Below are 19,206 nucleotides of genomic sequence, written 5' to 3' on the forward strand. Positions count from 1 at the left end.
AATACATAGTATTCTGTTATTTTATTGTATATTCTTTGATTTTATTTGATTGAAAAATGTAATCACTACAGGCCACACAACTGGGTATGTTGATTGATGAGAGTGTAAGTGACATGGGTCTGGCAATAGATACAATGATGGGAGTAGCATCGGCTGCAAGGCAGGCTACTGGTGAGTACTAAATCTTAAGCTAATTTTCATTAAGGTAAGATAATGGTGAGGTTTTTTTTTAAATTCTAAATACAGTTATATTTATCGAAGCTATGTACACAGTACAAATTAATCGCTTGTATAAATTACCGTTTATTCTGTTTACCATCCTAAAACGAAAGCTTACAACTCTGAAAAAGCCACCAACAGACTACAAAATATAGTTGTGACTAAAATCATGTGTATGTGCGTGCAACATCATGGTCATCATTCTTATTGTAATCAAAATATCCTCCTGTTGCTATTTCTACAATAATATGAAAACAATTATGTATTATATAATAATTTCTATTGTTCATTTCCAGGACCATCTCAAACACAACTACTCGTTCAGTTTCAAGTCATGGCTGAGAGCCTAACCCAGAATGTTTCTCATGCTAGGCAGGTCTGTGCAAGAGCCTTGCTACCAGTAACTGACAAGTTAGCCAAGGAAATGCTTTTCTCCAGTGTTGATAAAATGTGCCGACTTACACCAACTGTGATTTCAGAGGCTAGAAATTTAGTTGGTATGATCAAAAGTTTTTACCATCTATTTTCTGTAAATATGAAAGTCTTAAGAAAGATTGAATTGTTGACACCACAGCTTTGCAAACAAATTGAAAGGCAGCAGATTTTAGAAAATGTTAACATGTTTTTCAGATGATGTTCAAGGCTCGAACCAAAGACTCGGAGCTGCCAAGCGAGAGTGGTCTGCAAATGCCACTGCAGTTCTTCATGGCATCACCAAACTTCCAGAGGCTGATCCAGCTTCACTCGCAGGTGGTCTTTTAATTTTTTTTTTTTATTGTTATTAATGATTCAATACCCCATATCCATTCTTTCCTAATTGATCCACATCATGTTTCGTTTCAATCTTTCTTGTTCTTCCCTTTCTGAGGTATTAATTCTGGTCCTCATGCTTAACTGGAGACTGAGGGTACCCAAGAAGATTTCTATTTTTTTTATTACTCTTAGTACTTGAATTGCGGTTCTAGCATACATTTGTTTCTCTGTATTGTGCTTTAAAATCTATATCTCGCTCCCCACCTTTGAATCTAGAATATAGATTCTGATAGATTTTATTCTTGGTTTTGTCAGCCTTTATCGTATGGGGAATATGATTTCTATAATCACAGTCTCCTTTAGCTTAAATAAATAAATACATACACTGTTTTTTTTATATTATTGTGTGAACATATAATTAATATTGTATTACTGTATATATATTTTGTATATTTCATATTAACAACCATTTTCAGCCAATGGCTTTGTATGTTTTTATACCTTAATAAATACAAACTGTTTATGGTAGTCCTGGCAGTAGTTAAAAATTGTGTCCGTTTACTTGTAAAATAAAGGTATGCTTCTTCCATCCAAATCTAATATGTATGTGCAATATATTACTGTTTTTATGTTTTTTTTTCTTTTAAAAATCTAGAGATGGCAACAACACTGAAGGAGATGCAGATGCTAAATACATTGAGTCCACAAAATTGGATTCCAACACTTTCAGCAAAACAGGCAACACCAGGTGGGCCTTACCAACACAATCACAACAGCAGTATTCCTCAAACAGAGCCACAAATGTTTTCATCCCAAGCGTCACAACTTTGTGAGTCAGAGGTTATCTTTAGATATATTTTATTTCAATAGGCAAATAGCCAAGGCTTATTAATTGATAATGATTTCTGTCATATTAGATAGGTTATTATTTGAAATATTTATAATATTATCTGGATTTGTTAAGCCTTGTTAAAAAAAATCATCTGCTTACTGACATATGCTGAACAGATAACCTAAAATAGTATCAATTACTGTAATCAGATTATGTAAAGAATGTTATAGTCAGCAAAATGTTTAGCTATCTCACAACCGGACACCCTTGGGGTGGCTGGAATGTCTGCTGTTCCGGAAATCTGGTTTTCAGAATGAATTTTCAATATTAGGACAAAATTTGGAACCCTTTGAACCAGAAACAAATTTTGGGAGAATTTCAATTTTTCAGACAGTCTGGTTTCAAGAGGAGCTTTCGATTTCCCAAATCAGGTCATCCCAAATTGAAAACTCTCTATTGTACTACTTTTCTATCTATAAAGCTCTGTCTACACTATCAAACAAAATATATATATGGACATGATGATGTCATATCACTACCATATTTGGGCACATCACACTTTTGTTGTCAAACTAGTTTGATGTGTAGACAGAGCTTTATAACGGAGATATTTTGACAACCATGAACATCTTTCAACACCATCAAACTTTATGTGACAACAAAATGTGATGTGCCCATATATGGGCATGATGATGTCATATCACTACCATATTTGGGGATATCATTACCATATTTGGGGATATCACTACCATATTTGTCAATAGAAAGTAAATTTGTCTAGTTTGACAAATTACAGACACATTTCAGAAATCCAAAGTATAATGAAAATTCCACCAAAATAAAAAAAAATAAAAAATTCCTAATCACGCCTACATTTTTCATTTCTTTGCTTTCTTTTTTATTATTCTGTCACATTTATATTATTCATATATAAATATTTTAATATTTGATAAACAAAATATATTGATTAATTATAATTGTGTTTATTATTAGATGGTCACTCTTCAAACTTTCAACAACCGATGACATCAACACCTAACCCCGGTAGACCCTCACGTGACCGGTACAGTGTGCCACCAAAAGTGAGCTTTAGAGAGAGCCGAGGACGATCACTATCACCAGTTAAACTAAAAAACTGTGGCCAAGGAACCAAAGGGTATGTCATTTTTATAGAAACTTATAGATTTTTTTATCAATTAGTTTATTTTGTGTTGGTTTTTGTTTTGTTTGTTTTAGTTTGTTTAAATTATATTTAAGAAATTTAATATTTTTTGACACAAAATTTTTTTTGTACATTTTGATATTTTGAATTCCGAATCAATTATGATATTGAAAAGGCACTGTAGGCAAGTGGTTATAATGCTTACCAATTCCAGGTCTTTGGTTCAAGTCACAGTGCCAGGATTTTGTCATGGCCTCATACAGGACTTTAGATACTAAAAGTGTATTTCCCATTCTATAATGTTGCTGTTATTACAAAAAGAAGACTCAGTAATTATTGTTTTGAATGACGTTATTCTTATTCGAAATGACTGTGTTCATACTTGTTGTCGTTGCTTTTTATTGGAATGTTTTTTGTTTTTCTGCCATGTTGGTTGATGTGTGATTGTTTTCGTAGTCCCTACAGAACCAGACATGTTAGTTATAGGTAAGTTATGTTGTATGTAACCTTGTTGCGCTAACACTAACCCCACTCACATTGCAAATTAGAGGCCAAGCTTTTGAATAATGTTGTCATCATTTACTCTATATTAGTAATATTTCACCAATTTTTACTAATTTATCATTTATAGCAAAAAACCCATATGAAGAGACACCTTCTGGACCCAACAAATGTGCCTTCAAAAAAAGTCAATAGGGTTCATATGTTTCCACTTGTTGGTTCCATGTAAAAGTAACCCATATTAGAGGTGTCCTCTGAATAGAGGTTTCCCAACCGGACCTAGCCTAGCCTAACCTAGCATGGTATATTTTATTCATTGTTCCTATAACCATTAAAACCATTAATTCTTTTAACAGTCATTTACAAACGTATTTCAAAGTTTAACACATACAGACAGTTCTGTCATCTTTGTTAATGTTTTCATTTATCTCACTAGTCACTTTTATTCATCATTGTACTTCGTTTTATTGTCTTTCTTGTATTTTATATTTGTTTGCTCTATATATGATATTAAAGAAAGATAATTATATGTTGTTCACACAAGCACCCTTTTTAGGCTCATCTTGGCCTATAGTACAGTCAACTCTCCCAATACCGGACACATTTGGCCTGGCCAAATATACCTGTTTTCCGAAAATTCTGGTATTCGAAATATGTTTTTAATGGTAAAAGGGAATTTGGGACATTTTGGTCCTCAAGAAAAGTATGGTATATTAGATGAGTTTCTAGTTTTCAGAGAGATTGGTAATGGGAGAGTTGACTGTATTTTATTTCACAAAAATGTTGTACATAAATTGTATAGTGTATTGACTGTACTTGTACTTTGTTTACCTAAAAAGAAATATATTTTTGTATATTGATGATTGACGTAGACAGATTGTATTCCAAAAAAAACAAATAAGATAGTTTAGTTCAGGAAACATGCCAGAGCAGGTGTCAACATTATCAAAACAAACTTTCAATTGTACTTTCACTCCTTGTTTTGTTATGTTTTTTTTAAAGAATGATTCAACAGCCTTAAGATATCAAATTCTTTGTTTCTGAATACTGTATGTGATTACTATTTCAGAGCTTAAAGAAAAAAAAACATGAAAATTGAAGATTAATAAAATCAGACTTTAAATATGCCATTTTGCATTTTTTTGGTTTTAATAAAGTTATTCACTTCTGTTAAAAAAAAAGAAAAAAGGATAAGATAAAAGAAATGTTTAATTTTAACGAAAAACCATTGTCTGACAAACAATTTAAGTATTTTTTGCTTTAAATTACATTTTTTTCAGGTAAATAATTTTTTTCGATCCAGGTTTTGGTCAAAGTGAATAACTATTATGTGACATTAAAATGGCATATTAAAAAAAAAATGTTAGGGAACCAATATATCTTTAAGAACTGTTGCTTGGTGGTTTACATGCTTGCCTTTCAATCCCAAGATCCGGGGTTCAAACATGACCTAGGTTGTAACTCACAACTCTTTTAACTCCACTCCCTAAGCCTCAAATAAGATTTTAGTTTATAAGATAAGCATGATAAAGTCTAAAATAGTTTTCCATTCTGTAATTGGCAAGTTTCTTGCTGTTGGATCTGTATGTACTGTAATACAAAATTAAGTACCTTAAAGAAAGATACAATTTCTTTGGTTTCTAGATAGTGTGTGAGTACTATTTCTGACCCTAAGGTTTTAAAGATTTTTTACTATTAAATTATTAACCTAATTTATAATGTACTCTTAGTGACATTGGTACATGGCGATAAAATACTAGCCTACTAGTCACAAGTTTATAGGCTCAAATCTATTTATTTTTTCATTTTACCAGATATTTTTCATTTGTCCTTGCCCTAAATTTTTACATGTGACCTTAGTGTTCATATTTAGTTTAATTCTGCAAAGATCATGAAAATTATATAACAATTAATTTTAATACAAAATTATCAAAAAATATCGACATTTACATATTTGACTTTATTTTATTTCCTCCAAATTGGCAATAGGTCGTGGTTAATATAAAACATTTAAAAAAAGTCCTTGATCTTAATATTTTAATTTGACCTTAATTTTCACATTTTCGTGCAAAGAGCATGAGAAATAAGCAATTAAAATGTTAAATTCATATCATAATTATAATAATTTCTATAGAAAAATATCTAAATATATAAAAATGACACATGACTGTGGCTAAACCACAAAATCTAAACTGATTTAAAACTAGAAAGCCACTCCGAGAGTGCATACCTCTGCCTACTGTAAAATTCTCCTACAAAAGATTTCTCCGGTAAATAAAAATATATATATATATTTGTGTGTGTCTTAATGCTTTTGTGATTTAGGCTAATTTCACTACAAGCATGTGTATGCGAGTTTGGTGTAATGGTTATGTAACAAGCCTTTCAATTAACAATAGCTTCAGTTGACTAAATAGAACAGCAACGCGAAAATCAAGCGAGTGAATTTCAAAAGAAAATAGGTTTTTTAAACTACTGGCATCAAAAAACGTGCACATTAAATCAAATTATGTTTTAAAATTACAAATCACAAACTAGACATGAAACTCGTCACTTTGACGAGTTAGTTATCCGCACCACGACAAACGCCACGTGCACGTCTTACGTTGGAATATTGCACACAGGTAAAGATTATGGCATTATGACAAGAACTGAAGAATATGATATGCTGTTAGTGCTGAATTCTGTCAATTTTGTGTCATATAGTATACATGCAAACAGTATAATCTGTATACATATTACATGCAGTGTAGAATAGGTGAAATTACGGGACCCGCCATTTATTCCAATTTTTAACATGGCGACGGTATCAAAATGAAACACTTAGATAGCAATTTCAGAAGGAAATTATCTCAGGAACAACATATTAACGTGTAGAAGAAATTTGAATACGTAAAATATAGATGCGCACCCTTTTAAATGTGATGAACTATTACGCAAAATATGAAAATACGACTTTTTTTATTCAACTGGCCATATGATGACGTCACAACATCCGATTGGCAAAATGTTTACATGAATTCGTATCTACAATCCAATAGCTTCCATAAAACGTTTTAATCGTGATTATCACATTTTATTCTTACGAGCTATTACAGATTAAAATTTACTGTAAAGATGAAATTAATGACCCACGTAATTAAAATTTTTTGGCATGATGACGTCATAAAAATTAAAATATTTTTATCTCATGCTAAAGAAAGTTGATTGACCTACACAATATATAAATGTAGGAGAAAAAGGAATACAGATAAGCGTGATGCGCTCCATTGAATGTGATGAGCAATAACGAAAGAGACAAAAATCCTATATTTTACATTCGTGTGGCCATACGATGACGTCACAATGTTTTTTTAGCCTTATCGATGCATGATCCGATATCTACAACTCATCAACTTCTAGATTTTGTAATAAAAATAAACGGTTCACGGTTTACTTTAGAAACTATGACTGTTTAAAAAAAGACATAATTTTGACGATTTTTTAAGCTTTTTCATAAAAAATGAAATGTTTAATTCAACGTGTTCGTATAGCGTTATTTAAATTGGAAAAGGTCTAAATTGTTTTCAAAATTACTAGGAAAGGCTTGAAAAATATGATTCAAGGGAAAAAAATATGTTTTTAACGCTACGTGCGCACCGCGTGCGTAAAAAATTGCGCGCCCGTGGGAATTTTTGACATGCTCAAAATGACAAGAAACGCATAAAAAGTTGATTAGAAATTAATTTTGCGCATTTTGAAATTTTAAATGCGCGTGCGCGCGTAACTTCTTGTGAAACATGCCATTTTTAATCCGTAGAAAGTTTGCCCCTGATATGACTTAAATTTTGTCAAAGTGTCAATACTAAATGACTTTTAGTTTTTAATCTATGATCAATCATTGAAATTCATAAAATTGCGCGTAAGTTACGTTGCGCAACTATGACGTCATTCAAAAATAGGAGGTGCACAACTTCACGTAAATACCCATATGTTGTCAAAGTTATGAAATGTTATGTTTACACATTTTAGAGAAACGCGATCCACAAAAAGGAAGGATGGAAAGAAGAACTAGACATGAAACTCGTCACTTTGACGAGTTAGTTATCCGCACGACAAACGCCACGTGCACGTCATACGTTGGAATATTGCACACAGAAAAAGATTAGGGCATTATGACCTGAACTGAAGAATATGATATGTTGTTATTGCTGAATTCTGTTATTTTGTGTCATACACAGTATAATCTGTATACATATCACATACAGTGTAGAATAGATGAAATTACGGGACCCGCTATTTATTCCAATTTTTAATGTTGACGGTTTCAAAATGAAAAACTAAGGTAACAATTTCGGAAGGAAATTATCTCAGCAACAACATATTAACGTGTTTAAGAAATTTGAATATGGGAAATATTGATGCGCGCTCTTTTAAATGTAATGAACTATGATGCAAAAGATGAAAATACGACTTTTTTTATTTAACTGGCCATATGATGACGTCACAACATCTAATTGGCAAAATGTTCACATGAATTCGTATCTACAATCCAATAGCTTCCTGAAAATATTTTAATCATGATTATCACGTTTTATTCTGACGAGCTATAACAGATTGAAATTTACTGTAAAGATGAAAATAAGTGACCCAGGTTATTTACATTTTTAGACATCATGACGTCATAAAAATTAAAATATTTTTAACTCATGCGAAAGATAGTTGATTGACCTAGAAAATATAAAAATCGGGATGAAAATGAAAAACAGATAAGTGAAGATGCGCTCTATTAAATGTGATGAGCTATGATGAAAGATACAAAAATCCTATATTTTATATTCGCGTGGCCATATGATGACGTCACAATGTCCGGTTAGCCATATTAATGCATGATCCGATATCTACAACTCATCAACTTCCAGAATATGTAATTAAAAAAAAGTTCTCCATGTAGTTTAGAATCTATGACTGTTTAAAAATAGGCATAATTTTGACGAATTTTTGAACTTTTTCACCAGAAACGCGTGCAAATTATTTAATTCGACGTGCTCGTATGACGTAATTTTAAGTCGAAATTGTTTAAAGGTTGGTAACATTACTATAAAAGGCTGAAAAAACATAAATCAAGCGAAAAAAATATGTTTTTAACGCTACGTGTGCACCGCGTGCGTAAAAAGTTTCGCGCGCGTGGGAATTTTTGACATGCTCAAAATGACATGAAACGCATAGAAAGTTGATTAGAAGTTTATATTTCGCACGTTAAAATTTTAAACGCGCGTGCGCGCGTAACTTTTTGTGAAACATGCTATTTTTAATCCATAGAAAGTTTGCGCTTGATATGACTTAAATTTTCACAAAGTGTCAAAACAAAATTATGTTTCGTTTTTAGTCTATGATCAATCATTGAAATTCATAAAATCGCACGTAAGTCACGTTGCGCAAATCTGACGTCATTCAAAAATAGGAGGTGCACAAGTTCACGTAAATGTCGATATGTTGACAAAGTTACGATATGTTCTGTTTACACGTTTTAGAGAAACGCGACGCACAAAAATGACAGAAGGAAAGAAGTATAATACAGAAAAAAAAAAAAAAAAAGATGATGAAACAGGACGATTACAAGGAGTTATCCGCTACTAAGCGGATAACTAATAATACAGAAAAAAACTGTTGATCTCATACAATAACAAGGAGTTATCCGCTTGGTATACCAAGCGGATAACTAATTATAACTCTTGCCTCTTGTACAAAAATGAAGTTTTTTGGACAAGTAGTTCTCGAGAAAATGCAATTTCAGTATACTTGTTACTTTAAGACTGCTCGACGGCTTTTGAAAAATTCTGTCCGATCTTTTAACACTAGCAGGTCTGTATAAGTATATATAAGTATACTAAAAAGTGGTCCAGAATTGGGACAATGGTCCCAAAATTTAATGGAATGGTCCTTGACCACATATCTATCTGTATATTCATTTTGGTAAAGATCTTGTAATTACTTTTTGAGTAATCCTGCTAACAAACAAACAAACAAACACACGCTACCGATTACATATACCTCCTTGGCGGAGGTAAATGAAATAATATAAACTGGGTGTGTATAGTTGCACAGTAGTCGTTTTCCTTATAATCTATAGAACACGCAACATGATCATCGAATGTTTCAACAGATCAAAATAGACTTACAGTATCTCTACCACGAATCATCACTGTATTAAAAAACAGATTGACCTCAACGTTTTTATTTCCAATTTTTATTTGAAAGTGAAAGTAAAATACATTTTTTTTTTAAATAGATGTATTAAATTGAGGAAACTATTACTTATGAAAGGTTTTAAAAACGCTTAGTACAATTAGGGTTTTAAAGAAAATTATGTTTTTAAAGGAAGTATTTATTTTTCAATTTTAATATTCTTTTGTGGAAATTAATGTTTTTTAGGGAAAAAAGTATTAAATAGAGGAAATAATTATTTAAGATTTTTTTTTAATCTGTTTTTTTAAAAGTTTTATCTGATTTCAATAAATGATTACCAAGTAGGATTAATTGTGAAAATAAACAGTACTTTTTCAATCATTAGCCTTTTTAAAAATCTGAGAAAATTTTGAAAAACCTGAAATCTATTTTTGGTTAATATTAGTCAAATGACACCATTTACATAAAGCAGGTGTTTTTTCACTGACCTTGTACATTAAAAACATATCAAGAAAAATGTTAAAAAGTGAAAATGAAAGTCACATTTTCTTAGAATGTTTTGCCACATGACACTTTTAATTGCACTTAATTCAAATAAAAGTTTCATTAGGTAATATTTAAAAACATAGTAATAAGCTAAAAGGCTTATTCTAAGGAGCATGTTGATACTGTAAATTATTTGCAGTTCAGACTGTACCCCTTTGAGATCGCTGAGCAGAACTCTGGAGCTTAAACACACCACTGTATTGACGCCCAAGTGTGTGTAGACTCACAGGTTTTGCTAGGTGATATAAAAGGGGTACTAGCCATCAGAGTGTGTGTATGCTAGAGTCATCAAGGTGTGTGTATGCTAGAGTCATCAAGGTGTGTGTATGCTAGAGCCATCAAGGTGTGTGTATGCTAGAGCCATCAAGGTGTGTGTATGCTAGAGCCATCAAGGTGTGTGTATGCTAGAGCCATCAAGGTGTGTATATGCTAGAGCCATCAAGGTGTGTGTATGATATGCTGGACTCATTCAGTTTTCTCTCAGTCTTGAGTCATGTTAGTTTGCCAACATTGTACAGTTAAAATATCACAACCTATTTTTTTCTATTCCACTAAATTGTCCTCCAACATTTTTATATTTTAAATGCACTTCTAAAGAATATGATTAAATAGCATCTAAATAACATGCACTTTCATGTCAATTAACATGCACTTTTGTGTCAATAAAAATATATTCTTTTAAAGTTTCTTGTATTTTTATACATACATGTACACTGTAAATAAATACCCCGCGTGTGTGACAATTTTAAAATAAAGAATAAATTCCTTCTCTTTTCTCCCAAACAATAAATGAATTTAAAAGGTTTTTTTTTCTTTATTTCTTTCAGTGAAGACGCTCCAGAACCATTGTTACAACGCGTGTTGAGTTCGTCAGATCTACAGAACATGCCGCAGATTGACGAGCACCGTGATCACGTAGCATTCAATCAAACGTCATTCATCAATAATCCTATTGCTGTAAGTTATATAAATGGTATCTGTTTAAAACCAATAACTAAAATAGTTTTGTAAAGTTCTGTGAAGCACTATCAAACTAGTTTGACAATACATGTGTGATGTGCCCGAGTATGTATAATTACATTTTTTGTCGCAGAAAATTTAGACAGAGCTTTAGTTTACATTTTAAACGATCTTGAAAATAGTTTACTATCCCAAAACTAAACATATTTAAAACTGGCTTGGGCCTCCCTCTCAATTTTGAATAAAGATAAAACATTTCATTAACAAATTTAAAAAATCCTTAATTTATTCTTTGAAACCTTTGAAAAAATGTACTAAAATAATAGTAATTATTTAATCATTAAATGTATACAGTGTTTTAATTATTTGATCAATTTTATATAAATTTGGAATGTTTTGAAATAATTATGAATTAAGTTGTACTACAGTACTGTATTTAGATTAACTGTATTCAAATAATAACTTAACCTAATCCTGCAGTAATAATTACGAAATGGCTGTTATGATTATTTAGATTAGCTGGTATAAATAAATAAATTGTTGATACTAAATAATTTGATTGAAATTAATAGTGGCTACTGGATATTTATATTATATATTTAATATGAAGTATGATAAATTAAATTATTTATAATAACTATTAAACTTACTTGATAATGATTTCATTTGATAAATTGGCCCCAAGTATCATGTTAATTTGATTTGATATTTGCTATAATACAATGAATGAACAACTCAATTAGCCTTCATCTTAACATTACATTTTTGTGAATAAAAAAGAAAAAATGTTAAAATTGCGGTTTGGATCGTTTAGTCATATCCCATTGATGTGCTATTTTGATTTATCTGTGTTTTAGCTTTCATTTTTCTGCCACTAAAACTCCTTAAGGAATTTAATTGCGTGATTTGATTTTCGATCTTGTGACTAAAACATAACCTTAACCTTGACGCATGTAATTCTGTTTCCTTCAGTATTGCATGTTAAAACATTTTTTAAAAGTTTGTGTATCGGGTGGTTCCTCATGAATATTAATCATTTAAAATGAATATTCATATTTGTTTTTCTCTGATTTATGTTATATAATGAAATTTAGAAAATTACATGATAATTTTTTTTAATTCTTTTAAATAATTTATTGTTTATTACTATTAGGATTTATTTGTCAATATTTGGCTGTTATGATGTGTATGGTGAAGAAAGAAATAAAATAAAAGTGATTTTTGGAAAGGACCTAAACTCCCTCCTCGACATCATTATATTTCATGTTTATGTGATATACCTGCTTGGCACAAGATAGTCCCTTCTAGGAACTGAACCCTTGTTCAATTAAATGTTATGAATTCTAAAAAGTGTAAACAAAATTGTTTTACTTCATGTCTTTAAAGAAATAAATAAATTGAATATATATAAATGTAGAAAGTCCATCCATCCACCATTTTATCTTTTATAATCATATTTTGACATAGAGTACATTAGTGCAGATCGTTATGATGGTCACCTTCACTTTTTGATGGCAAACTCTTGATACTGTCATAATAATTTGTTGGTTTCAAAAGCTCCTAGTGTTCTCTCCACAACAATCAAACACATCGCCGCCCTTGATACAATATGACATACAGTAAACATAGCCAAAAATGTCTGTAATCAAATTCTATATTATGTGTGTCATACCCTCTATGAAATAATTTTTTCCTGGAATCACTAATGAATTGATTAGTCTTGTCAATGTTTATGTAAATCCTGTTATTAAGTGTTTATGGAATGCAGCATCCTCCTAGCAGCTGCGTACCCTTCTGTCTCCTCATCTATAACATCCTTTAGCTTAGGATGTTTTTAATTTCATATTTTTAGCTGCAACATTAAAAAAAAAATCTGCACTATGTATGTTTGTTTGAATTTGTTTGTAGAATTAACAAGTTAATTAACTTATTTCATGTGTGGGTGTTAAGTTAAACATTATTATGATATAAAATGTTTATTATTATAATTTTGTCCCTGTCCTACAAAGCTTCTAAGTAAAAATGTATTAATATAGAAAAGCAAGGACAAGATGTGTTGTCCATTACTGAATAACCTTAGTGTATCCTTATACTTTTGGCCTGAAAGTAATTGTACAGTACCCTCTATGATATCTACCTTGTGTTTTATGTAACATGTTAAAATATAGACTTTTTTCGTATGCTCTGAAACAATTGATGTGATAGATACTGTGACTACCCCAATTTCATAATTGGATTTAATTCAAAATTATAGTAAGGATTTACAGTTCTGAATAGAATTGGAATTCTTTCTTGCTATATTCTATTTTCTTGTTAATGATGCCACCTAGCACTATTCAAATTTTTTGAGGCTTTATATCATTACAATGACTGGTCTATTTTAGCTTGGCAGAGTTTAGGAGATGGTATGTATTTTTGAGGAACTCTTTTAAGTCAACCGGCTCAGCTACAGTGATTGTCAGTTGACTTAGGTTGACCCTGGTCTCCCCAATTTCAGTTTTTTTTTTGTTATACTGAAATATACCAAATAAATAATTAAATGAACTATTATTATTCTGTAGAAACCTTGATCATTACGCTTTATCAGTCTTAATTATGTTGTGGGAGAGATACTTTATATTAATGAAATTATTGGTTTATTTAGTTCCCCAGGGTGTAGAAGATGGTATCTAGTAACCATACCTTGTTTTGTTCTTCGTAGGCTGCTGCTTTGGAGCTCCAGCAAGAGGCAGATCGATGGGAAGAGGATGACAATGCCATTGTGCAGGTTGCAAATGAACTATCTAAGCAAATGTACGATCTGGCCAATGTTGCAAAGAAGAAGAATTCAGTGGAGGTATGATTAGGGAGCAATACATCATGTTAAATCTATGTGCATACAAAAATAGGCTTCTTTTCTTGATTCCTAGACACAGTGTTTTGGTGGTTTCTAGGACCAGATGACATCCAATGACACAATATGCACAGATCTTAAGTCATCAAATCCATTGTTTCATTAAGGAAGTATACTGCCAACAAATAACACTGAGTATTTGTTTTTCTACTTTTGTGACTACTACCAGGTGCAGAGAATTAAAAGTTATTATAAGCACATCCACTTGGCCCAGCTTATTCAATTCTCAACCAAATTTATTTATACAAGCAATTTAGAGTATTACAAAATATGATACTTGAATGTACAAGTGACGTTTCATTGCACCATGAAGCTTGAACTACTGTATTTGGTAAAAGAAAGTTTTAAACTTTAAACTATTAGCGTGCCATAACACTTCTGTATTTATGTTGTGTTATTGCCAGCATTGGTTGCATTACTTTTTGCTGACTACGTCAAAATATATGTCAATCAATGTCAATGGTTTATTTTTTTTCCAGGGTAAAGAGAACTTGTTTAAGCTGTCTAAAGCCATAGCAGCTAATGGTAAAGTTATCGTTCAGTTTGCAGAAATCATTGCCAAAAATTGTGTTGATAAAAGGTTGGTACGGTAATATATTTTCTACACAACAGTTCTTTTCAGAATTATATATATGTGGTGTACCGCAAACTTTGTATCTACATTGATATATTAGGTTTCTCTTCATGATTTTGAATTCACTCAGTTTCAGAAAATAGGAGAAGCTGTTATTCATCAGATACAGACATCACTCCCTAATTCTTAAAAAAAAAAATATGAACACCTTAAGCTACTGGAATATTCATCTGGGTATTGCATGCTTACATTTTTAATGTTGACCCAATCTGATGGCATAGGTGGCAAATTCCAATTTCCCAAACAAGATTCATTTGTTTGACTTTATCAACTTTCGAAAGGTTTTTACTGTAAGATCCTCATCAAACTACTACTATAAATTGTAAGCACCTGTAATTTAGTACTCCTATTGACTGGACACATTTAGGACCTAACAAAGTGAGTGGGTGTCCCGCTTAATAGAGTTTGACTTCCATTGCCAAATGAGGGGTTAAGCTCCCTTGCCAAAGGAGGGATTGGGTTCCCTTGCCAAAGGCGGGGTCCTGCTGTGTATAGATTCAAAAGAACAATATACTGTACTAAGATAATGTTTTATATAATTTGTTTAAAGGTTTTCAAAAGAGTTATTGTCATGCGCAGAACGAATCCCCGTCCTGAGCACACAACTGAACATCATCTCAAGCGTGAAGCAGGCAACACCTGAAGACGATTCTGCTAATGCGACGCTAATAAACAACGCCGAGAACCTGATGAAGGCCGTAATGAGCACGCTCAAAGCAGCCGAAGGGGCTTGTGTTAAGGTAAATGAAAATTATTACACAATTTTATTTTTTAGAATTGTATTATTGTTTATAGGTTTGCATGGGGAAGAATAGTAATATACAAAATTTGTATACAAAATTTTAAAATGTAATGGAGCAGAAAAAAAGCTGCCGACATGCAAGTCTCTGCTACTAGTCATATCAAACCAATCTTCTTTTCAATCTTTCATCAATCAAACAAAAAGTGGACAAGTTCTCGTTTTATATAGATTCTATTTTCCGAAATATGCAAGCATTTTTCTTGACTTCAGTCTTATAATAATAATATAAAAAGAATAATAACTTTATTTTCTCATGAACACCAACCCGGTATTTTTAAACTTGAGTTTCGTGGACAAAAACATTCCTACCATATAAAACAGGATCTTCATTTTTTTTCGTCCGTCGAATAGGGTGTCTAAAAAAAGTGATTTTGCTGTATTAAAAAGAAATTCAACTATTTAAGCAATATTATTTCAACTATTTAAACAACATTATTTCAACTACTAGTATTTAAAAATTACTTCAACTATTTAAGTATGATAATAACTATTTAAACATACTGATTTGATGTTTGACTAAAATTGGAACACTAAAAATTCAAATTGACATGTTAATATAAAATGAATAGTAAGTTCATAGAAACCAGAGCATTTTAGTGGGTTTTCGGAAACAGGGCAACTTTTCAAAGGTTTATGTGGGTACAGTGTGTACCAGTTGTGGCTTATGTATCACTTGCTTTACTAAATCATCATGACTTTGCATAAATAACTGAATCTGGTTATTTTTTTATGATCGTTAAACTGTCACTTAGAAAAAAAATTCAATTACTGTATATGATTTGATCAGAGAATGTTTCTTGTGTCTCTGTATATTTACATAGGACTAATTTCTTAAAAACAGATTTTTCTATTCGTGTCGACATGTAAACCTTTGACCTCCTTTATCCGTCTCTTTCCTATTCATCTCATTAATAATAGATTTTTTAAAAATAAATATTAATTTTTGAAAAGGCTTTTGTTTTAAAAATGATTTATTTTATTAATATTATAGTTAATATAGAAATACACCAATAACTTTGTATACGACCTTTTTTTCTCCATTTAACTCCATTTTTCACAATCCAAATAATTATGAAAATAATTTAATAAGGGAATAAATAATATTAATAATATATCTATAATGCTATGATTTTACAGGGGTTGAAACCAGATGTTGAAGGGTCAAAGGTCGGAGCAGAAGCTCAGGCCTTAGCAATGCAATGGAAGCGAAAGCTTCATCGTTATCGGATGATTGAAGCATCCAGTACAGATACTGATGCGTTCGGTTTGCGGAGAATAAGGAAACATATCTCAGCTCCAACACTAACAGAAATTCTGTCATAAGAAGTTTTGTATGTTTACAATATAGTACACATACATCTGTACGTACACAGTACTTATACCATGATATGTACTGTTTGCGGTGTACTGTACATGGATGGCTGTGTACTGTATATAGATGACTGTGTCTTGTACATAGATTACTGTGTACTGTTCATAGATGGCTGTGTACTGTTCATAGATGGCTGTGTACTGTACATAGATGACTGTGTACTGTACATAGATGACTGTGTACTGTACATAGATGACTGTGTACTGTACATAGATGACTGTGTACTGTACATAGATGGATGTGTACTGTACATAGATGGCTGTGTACTGTACATAGATGGCTGTGTACTGTACATAGATGGCTGTGTACTGTACATACATGTAGATGGCTGTGTACTGTACATACATGTAGATGGCTGTGTACTGTACATAGATGGCTGTGTACTGTACATACATGTAGATGGCTGTGTACTGTACATAGATGGCTGTGTACTGTAGAGTAGATAACTGTGTACTGTACATAGATGACTGTGTACTGTACATAGATTACTGTATACTGTACATAGATGACTGTGTACTGTAGATAGATGACTGTGTACTGTACATAGATGACTGTGTACTGTACATAGATTACTGTGTACTGTACATAGATGACTGTGTACTGTACATAGGTTACTGTGTACTGTACATAGATGACTGTGTACTGTAGATAGATGACTGTGTACTGTAGATAGATGACTGTGTACTGTAGATAGATGACTGTGTACTGTAGATAGATTACTGTGTACTGTACATAGATTACTGTGTACTGTACATAGATGACTGTGTACTGTACATAGATGACTGTGTACTGTACATAGAGTAGATGACTGTACTGCACATAGATGGATGTGTACTGTATATAGATGGCTGTGTACTGTACATAGATGGCTGTGTACTGTACATAGATGGCTGTGTACTGTACATAGATGGCTGTGTACTGTACATAGATGGCTGTGTACTGTACATAGATGGCTGTGTACTGTACATAGATGGATGTGTACTGTACATAGATGGCTGTGTACTGTACATAGATGGCTGTGTACTGTACATAGATGGCTGTGTACTGTACATACATGTAGATGGCTGTGTACTGTACATAGATAACTGTGTACTGTAGAGTAGATTACTGTGTACTGTACATAGATGGCTATGTAATGTACATAGATGACTGTGTACTGTACATAGATGACTGTGTACTGTACATAGATGGCTGTGTACTGTACATAGATGGCTGTGTACTGTACATAGATGACTGTGTACTGTACATAGATGGTTGTGTACTGTACATAGATAACTGTGTACTGTAGAGTAGATGCCTGTGTACTGTACATACATGTAGTTGGCTGTGTACTGTACATAGATGGCTGTGTACTGTAGAGTAGATAACTGTGTACTGTACATAGATGACTGTGTACTGTACATAGATGGCTGTGTACTGTATATAGATGGCTGTGTACTGTATATAGATGGCTGTGTACTGTACATAGGCGGCTGTGTCATAGACTTTTCTCTATGACTGTTCATAGTAGTTATACATTTTCTGTATGTATACAACACAAATATTGTATTTATGCCTTTATCTTTTCATCCTTTCATAATTACATTCCAGTCCTTTAGTGCAATAGTTTTTGTCTCAAATCCGTCCGCACAAATACTTTTGATATATTATACAATCATGAAATAACCGTCTTAGTCCTACTTTTTACTACCTTGATTACATAATTAAACTTTTACTCATTAGGTATTATAATTTTATAATTAAATATTTGATTTTAAAATAAATTCTTAATCTGTAAACAATTTAACAATATTTAAATTTTTTAAATTACAATTTTAATTAATCATATTTTAGTATAGACAGTTTTTGGTTGTGTGAATTGAAAATAATTTGTCAATAATTTAATAGCTTTTTTTTTTGATACGTAGACTAAAAAATTGTTACAGTTAATTTTTCATTTTAATTTAAATTCTCTTCTCACGGTACATTTACATCCATGTTGAATATTAACCATAATTATGGGCTTCCAATTATGTCTTTCTGTTATGAAATAAAGTAAATAAACTATTGATAAGTATTTTAACTCATTTTTTATTTTTGTGATTTCGACGGAAACGTAATCATAATGTCACATAATGATCTGGATCATGCAGATATCGGGAACTTAAATCGTGAAAATTGCAACTTGTATTATCGGTTAATGCATGCGCAGTGTTATTATTACGTACAGTACTACTATTCTGGAGACCATGCAAACCTTTGAACAATTAACCATTTACTTGTATGATTTCATGTGTTCCAAACGAACCATAATCAACTTATACTAATCTAGTCGAGATATCAAATGTATCTGGATATAACTGGAGTTTCACTCTCGGCTAGATC

The 19,206-nt window shown here is 31.8% G+C and overlaps 1 protein-coding gene across 3 annotated transcripts in view; it reads left to right on the forward strand.

Moving 5' to 3' along the window:
• Positions 1 to 88: 88 nt before the first annotated feature.
• Positions 89 to 19,206, forward strand: part of LOC140046416 (uncharacterized) — a 35,679-nt gene continuing 16,561 nt past the window's right edge. The window contains exons 1-11 of one of the 3 annotated variants that reach the window (XM_072091061.1): positions 89 to 171; positions 516 to 716; positions 850 to 969; positions 1,628 to 1,801; positions 2,798 to 2,960; positions 3,423 to 3,452; positions 11,009 to 11,138; positions 13,843 to 13,977; positions 14,514 to 14,614; positions 15,219 to 15,408; positions 16,608 to 18,811. In XM_072091061.1, coding sequence (XP_071947162.1) covers positions 114 to 171; positions 516 to 716; positions 850 to 969; positions 1,628 to 1,801; positions 2,798 to 2,960; positions 3,423 to 3,452; positions 11,009 to 11,138; positions 13,843 to 13,977; positions 14,514 to 14,614; positions 15,219 to 15,408; positions 16,608 to 16,793 — 1,488 coding nt within the window. In that variant the 5' untranslated portion in view covers positions 89 to 113 and the 3' untranslated portion in view covers positions 16,794 to 18,811. Of the gene's footprint in view, positions 172 to 515; positions 717 to 849; positions 970 to 1,627; positions 1,802 to 2,797; positions 2,961 to 3,422; positions 3,453 to 11,008; positions 11,139 to 13,842; positions 13,978 to 14,513; positions 14,615 to 15,218; positions 15,409 to 16,607; positions 18,812 to 19,206 lie in introns of those variants that run through there. The other 2 variants (XM_072091063.1, XM_072091062.1) reach the window with 2 other exon arrangements.

This window comes from Antedon mediterranea, chromosome 4 (genome assembly GCF_964355755.1).
Source record: "Antedon mediterranea chromosome 4, ecAntMedi1.1, whole genome shotgun sequence".
Lineage (NCBI taxonomy): Eukaryota > Metazoa > Echinodermata > Crinoidea > Comatulida > Antedonidae > Antedon > Antedon mediterranea.